General features: G+C 40.2%; 1 protein-coding gene across 3 annotated transcripts in view; it reads right to left on the reverse strand.

The window, feature by feature from the left end:
* LRRC1 (leucine rich repeat containing 1) overlaps positions 1 to 13,098 on the reverse strand; it is a 127,696-nt gene that overhangs the window by 32,954 nt on the left and 81,644 nt on the right. For all 3 annotated transcript variants that reach the window (XM_015070135.3, XM_053222685.1, XM_053222686.1), the window contains exons 3-4: positions 12,906 to 12,984; positions 8,535 to 8,624 (exon numbers count right to left, since the gene is read on the reverse strand). In XM_015070135.3, the coding sequence (XP_014925621.1) occupies positions 8,535 to 8,624; positions 12,906 to 12,984 (169 nt within the window). The remainder of the gene's footprint in view (positions 1 to 8,534; positions 8,625 to 12,905; positions 12,985 to 13,098) is intronic.

Genomic DNA, 13,098 nt, shown 5'->3' on the forward strand with positions numbered 1-13,098 from the left:
TAGGGAAAATGGGAACGTATGGGTCTTAACAGCAGCAAAAAATACCATATTTCTGTAACCTTTCAAAATTCAAAAATTCATTTAAAATGAAGTAAATAAAGCAAGAGCCTTTCTGAGGGAACACTTCCCCATAACTTTAAACTATTTAAAATGAAGGAACTCGGACATTACAATCAAGATCTAGGGACCCAGCAGTGAAAGGGCGAGTCTGGAAAGAGCACACAGAGCCGGGGAGGTAAAAGTGTGAGGCCCAGGCTCCAGTCCTGGCCTGTTCCCTCCCTAAGCAGTAGCTGGATTGCTCGACTCAAGTGCTTTACCACTCTATCCCAAGTTCCCTTAAAATAAACATAGTCATATCTACTATGGCGATTAGGGAATAATGTATTTTCCCTTCAAGTCCAGTGAGCCACTTTTGTCCCTCATTTCCCTGAGATAGCCCCTATCCCTATGCATAGTTAGGTACCTTATGAGTGGGCATGCCCTGAGTCAGGTTCTTCTGAGAGACTGCTCCAGAATGCTATTTTTTTTTAATTTAAAAAACATTTTCTAATGTTTATTTATATTTGGTTGGGGGGGGGGGGGTAGGGGCAGGGAGAGACAGAGATAGATTCCGAAGCAGGCTCCAGGCTCCGAGCTGTCAGCACAGAGCCCAACGTGGGGCTCAAACCCACGAACCGTAAGATCATGACCTGAGCCCAAGTCAGACACTTAACTGACTGAGCCACCCAGGTGCCTGTGCACAGGATGCTATTAATCATCCCCATTGCAGAGGACTCCTTGAGGGCAGGTCCCACGGATGGTGAGCTGCTGGCATCAGCCAACTCTTACGAAGATCAAAGTTGGCTAGTCCCGGAGCAAGTGCAGAATCCTACCTGCCCGCTCCAAAAGGCAGTTCTCCAAACTCTTCTAGGAAGAGCTGACATAAAACGAGACCTGCCTGAATGCAGATTTAGACCAGAGAAGTTAATACAAAACTGACTAAATGAATGAATGATCTCCCTTCTTAGTCTTTCAGAATACAGGATCTTCCATCCAGACTTCAGGATACTGCCTTTCCCATCAAGGAAACCTATTCAATGCAGCACAAACATCTCTACATCTCTTACAGCACCTAAAAAAACCAAAACTAAACAAAATAAAAAACAACCAACATGCTTTGCCAAGCGCTGGGCTAGGGGATTCGAACTCAGTTCTGTCCATTTCCGAGACCAGGCTCTTAATCACCAGGCCAAGAGAAATAAGGAGGCTCAAACTCCATGTGCATTTATCAGCCATTTCAGTTAAAACATGATTATCACAGAGGAAAAAGAAAGCATCGGGTGTTTCTGATACATTTACAAATGTGAGAAAATAAGACACTTGAGAGGCAACATGAGAATTACTGGTCTTTAACACTTCGACTACTAATAATGGCATCTGCAGCTTACTGTAGGACAGATACTATTGTAAGTGCTTTACAAGATTCAGCTTTGTGGATGAGAAAACTAAGGCATGGAGAGGGAACCTGAACATGGCCTCACACAAATGAGAAGGGGCAAAGCCAGGATTTACCAGGGAATCTGAATTTTTATCGCTATCTCCTGCTGTCCTTCACTCTTGAGTCGGCTTTGTGAACAGCTAATACGATGAAATACATAACGTAAACCAAAGTATTCAACAGTAAGTTTTCCTCCCATATTCCTCCCTCATCTATCTAGTTTCCCACCACTGAGACCCTTCTTGCTGGAAATCACCCCTTTTTGTTAGTTACCTATGTATTCATCCAGAGTTTTCTTTTCATGCCAAGACAAGGAGATACTCTCCCTCTTTGTACATACAAGTTATCCCACACACATCTAGCACTGTGCTTTCCTCATACATATTTTTGTCTCACTTATTATTTGTACACATCAGTATTTTCTTTTAAATAATTGCATGGTATCTCACTTCTATATACACCTTAACTTTTTAAACCATTCCCTCATTCACAGATACTTCACCCTTCAATTTTAGTACCCGGCAAATTAAATTTTTGTGTAATACTGTTAGAATGACCTCATCCTCCTCCTACAAAAATATGAGTTCTATTCTCCCTATAACTCCCACCATTTCTAATCCCAAGTGGGGTAAAACAAAATAACAAAAACCAACTTAACAAGCTCTTACAGAAAAAGAGTATGCTTAAAGCATTTCTTCTCAACACACTAGTGCTTAATGTTTTACAAAGTTCATGATAACAGGCACAAAAGTTACACTCTTTTATAAGTCAGAATGTAGGCCAACTGTATTTTTAGGATTCTATTTCAGGGACTGGATGAGTGGTTACTTTAAAGAATTTACATCTGTTCTCCACTATATTTTAAAAATCCCCTTTTAATCCACTAAGACTTTTTTTTTTTTCATTTTTGGTGGTCCCAATCATTTAGAAAGTAAAGAATAAAATTAATTCAAGTAGCCCAAACAAATGGCAGTACACTATGAAACCATTAAAATACAAAATATACCAACATTGATGGCAATAACATTTGACTGGAGAAAAATCAACATTATTCAGGACAGGGAAAGTTGCTTACACATTTGTAAAATTTCTTTCTTAGTACCAAATTAGGACTTAAGAAATCTCTGGTAACAAATTTCCTTATGGTGGCTTTGCTCTAGAAACTTTTCTAAAAACCTTTTTGTTTTTGAAATAAACATTTTATAGGAATTCCTAGGCCTCAAAAGAGAGCAGTGAATATGGTAATAGTTTTCATAATGAAGAGGTGTTCCTTACAGGCAGCACGCACTAACACAATATGGAGAAGCAGCCTGGCACTAGGCCCGATTAGCAAGGGGCCACGTGGTCCACTTAGTTCAAGCCCACTCAAATTAAGGTCACCACTCCCAAGGGTAGCAGACAAACTCAGACCCACACGCTCTACTTCAATCTACCAGGGCCCATCTACTTGCTCTACTTCTGCTAACAAACTGTCATAATTAAATGTTTACTGATGACCATTTGGGGACTGGCAGCTGTGTTTCAGGCACTGTGCCAGTCGATTATATATATAGCCCTTCCCCTTTAAGAATGCTATTTTTTTGAGGAGGAAATTTAAACAGAGATGTTTGGATTCATTTAAACTTCTTTTCTTGTTTTTTGACAGTATGTTTCTTTAATGGCCCAGGATAAGGAATCTCATGGAGACAGATACACAAAGACAAAGGCCGCCAGAGGCTTCCCAGACTCCCAAAATTCTCCATGATTCGCATTGGGGTTTTGTATCATCTCAGCCTTGCCCCCCACTCCTTGTTACCTGCAGGTCTTAGAGGCTGTGGCTGTGTGTACCCACCTGGTCACCAGGTATGAGTAACGGAGACAAAATGACCTCAGCATGTTACTCATAGGCTACACTATAGAGTTATTTTCTGCCAGAACAAACTACGTCAGCCTCCCAGGTACAGTCTCATCCTTCAGCAAGACCAGGCTTCAAGTTGGCCTAAGATCCATCATCACTACCTAATTCTAGAAAACCATCATCCCCCAAAAGGAAATTCCACACCCATCAGAAGTTATTCCTTATCCTGACCCTCACCCCTAACCACTCCCCCCAGCCCCCAGCAGGTACTGGCAACCACCAATCCAATTTCTGTCTCTAGGCATTTGCCCATACTGGACATTTCATATGAAAGGAATCATACAATATGTGGCCTTTCCTCTCTGGTTTCTTTTACTTAACATGTTTTTAAGATTCATCCCGTTGTAGCATGTATCGGTATCCCCATTACTTTTTTGGCTAAGTATTTCATTATATGAATATACCATATTTTGTTTATCAGTTCATCACTGATGGAAATTTCAGTTGTTTCCACCTCTTGGCTATTATGAATAATGCAGCTACAAAAATTCATGCACAGGTTTTTGTGTAGGCAGGTTTTAAATTCTCTTCCATACATATAACTAGGAGTGGAACTCCTGGGTCATATGGCAACTATGTTCAATGTTTTGAGGAAGGACCTGCTCCCTCTAAAGAGGGGCTTCTTCATTTTACATTCCCACAATAGTGTATGACAGTTTGCAGTGTCTACACATCTTCACCAACATTTGTTATTGTTTTTGCTTTTTAAAGAATTATATCCAAGTGAGTTAGCATATAGTACAATAATGATTTCAGGAGTAGAATCTGGTGATTCATCCCTTACAAATAACACCCAGTGCTCATCCCAATAAGGGGCTCCTTAATGCCCCTTGCCCTTTTACCTCACCCCCCACCCAAAACCACTCCAGCAACCCTCAGTTTGTTCTCTGTATTTAAGAGTCACTTATGTTTTGTCTCTCTCTCTGTTTTTATATTATTTTTGTTTCCCTTCCCTTATGTTCATCTGTTGTTGTTTTTTTTTTAATTAGAGTTAGTGGGTCTGAAGTGAGATCTCACTGTGGTTTTGATTTGTATTTATTTGATGACTAATGATGTTGAGCATCTTTTCATGTGCTTATTGGCCATTTGTATATCTTCTGTGGATAAATCTATTCAAATCCTTTACTCATTTTTATTTCTTATTGGGTTGTCTTCTACTGTTGAGTTGTAAGAGTTCTTTATTCTGGATACGAGACTCTTATCAGATATATGATTTACAAATATATTCTCTCCCCTGTACATTGTCTTTTTACTTTTTTGATAGTGTGTACTTTGATGCACATAAGTCTTTAATTTTGATGAAGTCCAAATTTATCCATTTTTTCTTTTGTTGTGTGGGCTAATAAACAACTGCCTAATCCAATGTCACAAAGATTTATCTCTAGGCTTTCTTATGAAAGTTTTAGTTCTTAGATTTAGGTCCCTGCTGCATTTATAGTTAGTTTTTGTATGTGGTGTGAGGTAGGGGTGTGACTTCATTCTTTCACATATGGATGGATATTCAGTTGTCCCAACAGCATCTATTGAAAAGATTATTCTTCCTCACTGAACTGTTTTGACTCTATCAAAATCAATTAACCATCAATGCAAGGGTTTATCCTGAATTCCCAATTCTGTTCCAATAAACTGTATGTCTATCTTTATGCCAGTGCCACACGTCTTGATTATTGAAGCTGTGTAATTAAGTTTTGAAATGTGGCAGTGTGGCTCCTCCAACTTTGCATGTCTTCTTTAAGAATGTTTTGGCTATTCTGGGTTTCTTATATCTCCATTCAAATTTTAGGATCAATTTGTCAATTCCTGCAGAAAAAAAAAACAGCTAGAATTTTGATGGAGACTGAGTTGAATCAACAGATTAATCTGGGGAGTATTGCTATCATAGTTATATTAAGTTTTCTAATCCATAAACACAGGATGTCTTTCTATTTATTTAGGTCATTTTTAACTTCTTTTAACAATGTTTTGTAGTTTGCAGTATATGGGTCTTACATTTCTTCTGTTAAATTTATTCCTAGGTATTTCACTATTTTTGGTGCTTTATAAAGGAAATTATTTTCTTCATTTCTTTTCTGGTTTGTTCAATGCTACTATATGGAAATAAAACTGATTTTTACATATTAATCTTCTATCTTATAATCTTGTTGAATTCATTTATTAGCTCTAATAGCTTTTTGTGGATTTCTTAGGATTCTTTATATACAAGATCACATTCATCTGTAAACTAACCCATTTTTGAAAAGTAAAAAATACAGTGTGGGATTTTCTTGAGTAGAAATTGATACAACTGATCTCAAGAAAAATATTTCACTAGAGGTGCCTGGGTGGCTCAGCTGGTTAGGCATCTGACTTTGGCTCAGGTCATGATCTCATGGTTTGTGAGTTCTAGCCCCGCGTCGGGCTCTGTGCTGACAGCTCAGAGCCTGGAGCCTGCTTCAGATTCTGTGTCTTCTTCTCTCTCTGCCCCTCCCCTGCTTACTCTCTGTCTCTCAAAAATAAACACTAAAAAAATTTTTTTAAATATTTCACCATATGCTTTTTGAAAGACAAATTCATTCACACTTCGTACCAATATGTGAAAACTTAGAGCAAAAGTATCCTTCCTGGCTTTACCGGTAGAATCCTCAAAGTGTTTTTAGTTAGAGTAAAGCAAAAAGCCACTGTTCACTAAAAACTGTTTTCAAGGGCATATCTGAAAAGTCAACCTTATTCAGACAGTATTCTTTTTTTTTTTTTAATGTTTAATTTTGAGACAGAGAGACAGAGCATGAGAAGGGGGAGGGGCAGAGAGAGGGGGAGACACAGAATCCAAAGCAGGCTCCAGGCAGGGAGCTGTCAGCACAAAGCTGGATGCGGGCTTGAACCTACGAACCGCAAGATCATGACCTGAGCCAAAGTCAGACGCTTAACCGACTGAGCCACCCAGGCGCTCCCAGACAGTATTGTTAAAGTCTACCCTAGACTGGGAACTCTATGAGGAGCCTACTGAATGCTTCTCTCCTTGACTGCTGCCCTTCCATGTGAACTGGCAATCTCAGTGATATGTAAAGTCATTTACTTAATATTACCCCAACATTTTCTAAAAGGGATATAAATAAGTCTTTATAAAGTGCAAACAAATAAATAATTTCATGAAACAGAAAATGCAGCTTATTCATGGAAGAAACTAAGTGTGAATCCTAGCTGTTCCACCCACCAGCAACACAACCCTGGGCAGATTACTTATCCCCACTTCACAGACAAAACCAACAGGACTCAGGATGGCTAACGGTAACCATGACTACACATGCTGTACTTAGACCATATATGTGCCTAACATGGCACCCCCCCCCCCCCCGCCATTCCTTAGTTTCCTTCATCACATGGAAATTAATACAGCTGCTCTCACTGATCATCAAGGGAATTAGATTCCAGAGACTTCCGAGGAGGAAGGGGAGGAGGAGGAGGAGTCAGTTTAGGCATTTAAATGGCTATTAGAATTTGGCTATTGTTGGAAGTGCTGCTATAAACATTGGTGTACAAGTGCCCCTATGCATCAATAGCCAAATTATGGAAAGAGCCTAAATGTCCATCAGCTGACGAATGGATGAAGAAGATGTGGTTTATATACACAATGGAATACTACTTGGCAATGAGAAAGAATGAAATCTGGCCTTTTGTAGCAACGTGGATGGAACTGGAGAGTGTTATGCTAAGTGAAATAAGTCATACAGAGAAAGACAGATACCATATGTTTTCACTCATATATGGATCCTGAGAAACTTAACAGAAGACCTTGGGGGAGGGGAGGGGGGGGAAGTTACAGAGAGGGAGGGAGGCAAACCATAAGAGACTATCAAAAACTGAGAATAAACTGAGGGTTGATGGGGGGAGAGGGGAAAGTGGATGATGGGCATTGAGGAGGGCACCTGTTGGGATGAGCACTGGGTGTTGCACGGAAACCAATTTGACAATAAATTATATAAAAAGTAAAATAAAAATAAATGGCTATTATATTAATTAGAAATATATGAATCTTGATACAGCAAAAGTGCTAAGTCAAGAAACCCACAGTAAAACATGATTGTTTCCTCTGCAACAGATACCATCAACTCAGAGTATACTGGGGCTTCCTGTCCCCTTCCCCTCCTGGGACATTAAGGACACAAATCTGTATCAGCAAGTCTACTGGCAACATGTTTAAACAGCTTGCATCTCAGAAAACATGATCTTGCCAGCTCAAACCGGGGTCAGCCTGCTGTCTTCCGCCTGTATAGGAGGGAGAGGAGGGGGCAAAGTTGTCTATGAAAAGCAGTCCACTCCCACAGATTTCTGGAAAGAGACCCTTTGCAGAACAGACATCTGTCAGATACACTGCAGTTCTCAAAACCAAAGTTTCTGTTTTGTCTTAGAACTCAGGTAGGACACGTGAACACAAGGAAAACCTTCTATGACACTAGGGAACACTGGTCCACTAGCTTCGGCCGGCCACGTTGCACTTTTGTTTTAAGTGGTAAAGCATGAGCTGTCAGCCTGATTTAACCCACTGTATGTCCTGGAGGTATGGAAAAGATCTGCTAATTCAATTAATTCATCTGTGAGAATGTGTAAGAGAACATTTAATTGCCCGCACACATTTTCTTCAAAGGATTTTATTTCTGGCCATGGCTGTCCTCCCCAGCCTCTAAGCCGGCACCATGGAAGTGTGCCCATCCCATCCCATGTCCCTCTCCCCATTCCACGCCTGCTCTCCAAAGACACCACTCCTACTCGCTATTCTCAGGACTGAGGTGCACAGACACTGGCAGATGCAGCCGTTGTTCAGGGTACATACTCCGTAAATGTTTGATCAAAGTACTGAGAGTGGTAGCTGCCAATAGGATTTATTAACTACCTACATGACCAGTGCTACTTTGTTCGCTTAAGTTAACTACTCTGGAATCCATCAGTTTGAAGGACATGTCCAAATAAATTTAGGTTTTTCACAGTAGCATTACCCCTTTTGACCACTAGGATTTAGGGTCAACTGAAAGCAAAAACACCGGAATCTCGCTATGATCTTTCTTGAGGATGAGATTAAAGATTGGGTAAAAGGCTTTCAGAATAGAAAGATAAGAGCTGTCAAAGACAAAGAGGCTGGGGTGGATGATGAAAACACTCTCCTGTCCTCACATAAACACTTACTTGCCGATATTTTCAGGCAGGGACTGCAGGGAGATGTCATTTACAGAGAGACATGTCAAATTCTGTAATTCAGGAAAGCTTTCTGGCAATCTGAAACAGCAACAACAAAATGTTAATTGAAAAAGAAAAGTGCATATAGAGTGTACACCAGACACAAATATAATGATCTCTCCCATATTCTCACTGAAATAACTTAAAATTACATTTTAAGTGGCATATTTGCCTGGTCTTCCTATATAGAAGACATCGATAAGGAAAGAAGCCAAGACTCAGTTTACCTAGAAGTACAGAGGCATGAAAAATACTTGATGGGGTGATCCAGGAATAATTAACCCAGGAAAGATACACAAGCTCTAACACTAATTTAGCCCAGAAGATTATAATAAAACACAGGACAGCAGCTTAATAATGGCTTTTTTTCTGTAGATTATAATAGCCAGAGCAAAGCTATGGATTACTTAGAACTGATCAATTGACAGCAATTGCTACTTTCTTAATAATTTTCTTTTAACTTGATTTAAGATGCCAATCACTTGAGATAATTATTATGCTTCACTATGTTCTACACAAAAGGACATTCTTTATACTTCCCTTAAATGCTACTGAAGAGTGAGGTTTTCAAAATAAAAGTATTTAAAAACTTACAAAGAAAGTTTACTTTCAGTATTTCTATGGTTACCTCCAGTTAGGGAGGAAAAAAAAAATAGGGTTAAAAAGATCTCATTGCTTCTAAAATGCCAAAGGTCCTTATACATAAACCTACTAATACAGACAATAGAACATAGAATTCATTGTTTCAGGTAGGAATGAGGAGGGGGGCTTCTTGCTTTAGTGATAGTCTCTACATTAGAATCTTTCATTTCATTCCTCTTTCTAGGTTCCGTTTTTAAAAAGAAAACTCTAGGGGCACCTGGGTGGCTGGGTGGCTCAGTCGGTTGAGTGTCCAACCCTTGATTTTGGCTCAGGTCATGATCCAAGCAATGGTGGTAGGACTGAGCCCCAAGCTGAGCATGGAACCTATTTAAGATTCTCTCTCTCTCTCTCTCTCTCCCTCCCTCCCTCCCTCTCCCTCTCCCTCTCTACCCCCACCCCCTTCTGGCCCTCTCCCCCACCCTTGCTCTCTCTCTTTCTCTAAATAAATTTTTAAAAATAAGTAAATAAAAATTAATAAAATTTAAAAAATAATAAGCAAATTCTATGGTACTATTTCACATATAATATAGGTAATTCCAAACTTCAAAAACAAATCCAGGCCCTGCAAGATGAGAGTTGTAGTCCATTATCACTGAAACACTTTCTACAAAGTTGAAACCTCTTTCACAGTGTAAGAGAAGATTTTTTATTCATATTTAAAAAGATGCAACTTACCTGCTGCCTGAGTTTGTACCGTAAAGTACGTATCATTTTACAATTTTAAAAGTAGCTAAAATGCTCTTAAATATAAGGAAAAGGTATTTTGAAATAGCTGATTTCCTTTTTTATGAGCTGTTCACGTTAAGAGCCAAGCCACTGTGTGGGGAGGAAGCGTGGACGGCAGGCTAGGAGAAAGGAAGTCTAGCCGGAGCTGCCACTCAGAGGCTGCGTCATCTCAAAAGGTCATTCAGTCTCTTTCAGCCTCGGTTTCTTCAGCCATAGCATAAGCGGGTCAACCCAAATCGTTTTTAAGGTCCTTTCAACTCACAGATAAGTTGTCCTAATTCTTAAAGGAGTACACCTGCCAAATCAAAGACTTGACTTTAAGAAACCTCCCAAATATGAGGCCAGGAGAAAAACGGAGTAAAGCCTCCTACAGGGTGGGTGTGTTCTGGTCGGAGAGTTTTGAGAGAATGGTAAAGCCATGTGTCAGCAGACATTAGAAAAGGAAAACTAAAGGGGTAGAAAAGGGGATTAAGCAATTGAATGGCAAGAAAAAAAAAAAAAAAAAGTCCTCCAAGGCAGCATAATAGTATTTCCCAGCTGCCTAACCCTACAAGCTGCCTTACGGATAAACAGCTTAGTTCAGTTCAACAGCCATTTAGAAAGTGCTTATTCCATTCCAGAAATTAAGGTAGGGCTGGAGATAAAACAATAATAGAAGAATACAAGTAAACTTTCTCAGTCTAATTGGGGAGTCTTGGTCAAGGTGATAACTCAAATGTAAATTTCAAGGGGGGTTGCCTGGGTGGCTCAGCCAGTTAAGAGAATGGCTCTTGGTTTCAGCCCAGGTCATGATCTCACGGTTCGTGTGTTAGAGCCCTACACCAGGCTCTGTGCTGACAGCTCAGAGCCTGGAGCCTGCTTCAGATTCTGTGTCTCCCTCTCTCTCTGCCCCTCCCCTACTCGTGCTCTGTCTCCCTCTGTCTCTCAAAAATAAATAAACGTTAAAAAAAAATTTTTTAATAAAAGAAAATGTATAAATTTAAAGTGTTAGGAAAAAGGTATGCTCAGAGCATAATGGAAGGCCAGAGGAGGGGACTGTGCAGAGTAAGAAAAGACTTCCCAAAGAAGTGTAATACCCACCCCCCACCCCCACCTTGTACACCTTACAGGAGTGCAAAAAGAGGAGAGTGAAATAAATAACCTATGAGCACTCTGTAACAGCAGAGCCTGACGTCTGACACGGGCAACTGAAAGCAATGAACATGGAAAGATAGGCCAAGGTCAGATACAGGGCAGGGAAGGCTGCATAGCACCTGGAGGAGACGCCACTCTATCATATAGAAACAGGGAGCTCCAGAAAGGTTTGAAGAAGAGGGACAATTGTGTGGACCATGGTTAAGAAAGAAGACAAGACTTGAGGACAGAGATGAGTTAGAGCTTACTACATTTACTATTTTTCATAAAAATAGATGTTATTAGTAATATAGTCACTGAAATTCAAAAGACAAAAATAAAAAAGAAATTTTTTTAATGTTTATTTTTGAGAGAGCAACAGAGCATAAACAGGGGAGGAGCAGAGAGAGGGGTAGACACAGAATCCGAAGCAGGCTCCAGGCTCTAGGCTGTCACACAGAGCCCGATGTGGGCCTCAAACTCACAAACCATGAGATCATGACCTGGGCTAAAGTCGGACGCTTAAGCGACTGAGCCACCCAGGCATCCCAAAAGTATTTTGTAAAACACATGGACTTCAGGGTGTCTAGAGTCGGTTAAGCATCCAACTTTGGCTCAGGTCATGATCTCAATGGTTTGTGGGTTCGAGCCCCGTGTCCGGCTCTGTGCTGACAACTCAGAGCCTGGAGCCTGCTTCGGATTCTGTGCCTCCCTCTCTCTCTGCCCCTCCCCCAGTTGCTGGCTCGAAGCGCTCGCATGCGTGTGCTCTCTCTCAAAAATAAATAAACATTAAAAAAATTTTAAAAATAAAATATTTACTTCTTAAAAATAGCAGAAATGGCAAAAGCAACACTAAATGGGCATTCTCCAGCACTCCATACCCAAGAAGACCCAAGTAATTTTCATATGGGCAATATGTATCCCAAATTTTAATCTCATCTCAATTTTCCTATATGCTTAACAAAAAAAAAAAAAAAAAAAAAAGCAGAAGGAAAGAGGGAAAAGTACCTTTCTCCTGAGGTTGCTAACAGAGTTTAGAAATCTTAGATATAAACCTACTTGGCCTAGAGACACATCTGGAACTTTTCCTGAGGACCATCTCTGAATTGCCAGGTAGGCAACAATTCAGCTAACCTGGCAACACAGGAACCTGGAAGCCAGTTATCAGTGGCCTCATGACTGAGCCAGGAGCCACGAGGAGGGTGGCTCAGCTGTGCCCAGGCAATGTGCTGCGTCATACCAGAACGGGCAAGGCTGGAATCGGTAGTAAAACAGTGATAAGGTGGCTTTATTTAGAGGAATAAACCCAAAGAAATCCTCACAGCTATCGCTAAAGTAAGGAAATAATGGTGTTGGCAGAGTTGTTTGTTTGTTTTAAAGGGAGAATTAGAGGAAAGCTAAGATAGTAATATGTTTCATTACTGGGGTGGAAAAAATATCCCTTATTAGGACTTCTCCTTGGATAACTATAGGGGAAGCTCTCTGGGAATTCAGAACTCAGTCTCATCCTACAAGACAACATAAGCAATAGAGGATTTATGAACTACTCCAATGTTTCATCCTGCTTGAGAAATGCACTTCTCACTCCTGTTTTGTCTACTCCACTGTGCCTCCCCTGACCCCCTACCAATATCCTTTCAATGTTCCATCAATAGCACAGTGTGCCCTTCATTGCACAGTGCTATTTATAAATAAATCTCTATGAAGGTCAATCATCCTTGATAAAGACAGCCATCCATCTAGGTACCTACACAATGGGTAACCAGGTTGTATTTATGGCTTGGTTCCCAAAAGGGATATCCTTAGTACTACATACAGAAAAGCAAGCAGAAAGGTTACCTCGTCAGTGGATTTCCGCTGAAGTCAGCTATCTGTAGTGCTTTACAGAATGAGATGCTTTCTGGAATTTCAGGAATATCTGTAGGAGCAAAGAAAACATCTGTCATTTACCACCATTGTTAATAGTTTTCACCATCCTCAAGATGGACCACAGTGACAAGAGAATATCTAGTAAGTACTATCTCTATTCAAA

The sequence above is a fragment of the Acinonyx jubatus genome, chromosome B2 (assembly GCF_027475565.1).
Source record: "Acinonyx jubatus isolate Ajub_Pintada_27869175 chromosome B2, VMU_Ajub_asm_v1.0, whole genome shotgun sequence".
Taxonomy (NCBI): Eukaryota; Metazoa; Chordata; class Mammalia; order Carnivora; family Felidae; genus Acinonyx; species Acinonyx jubatus.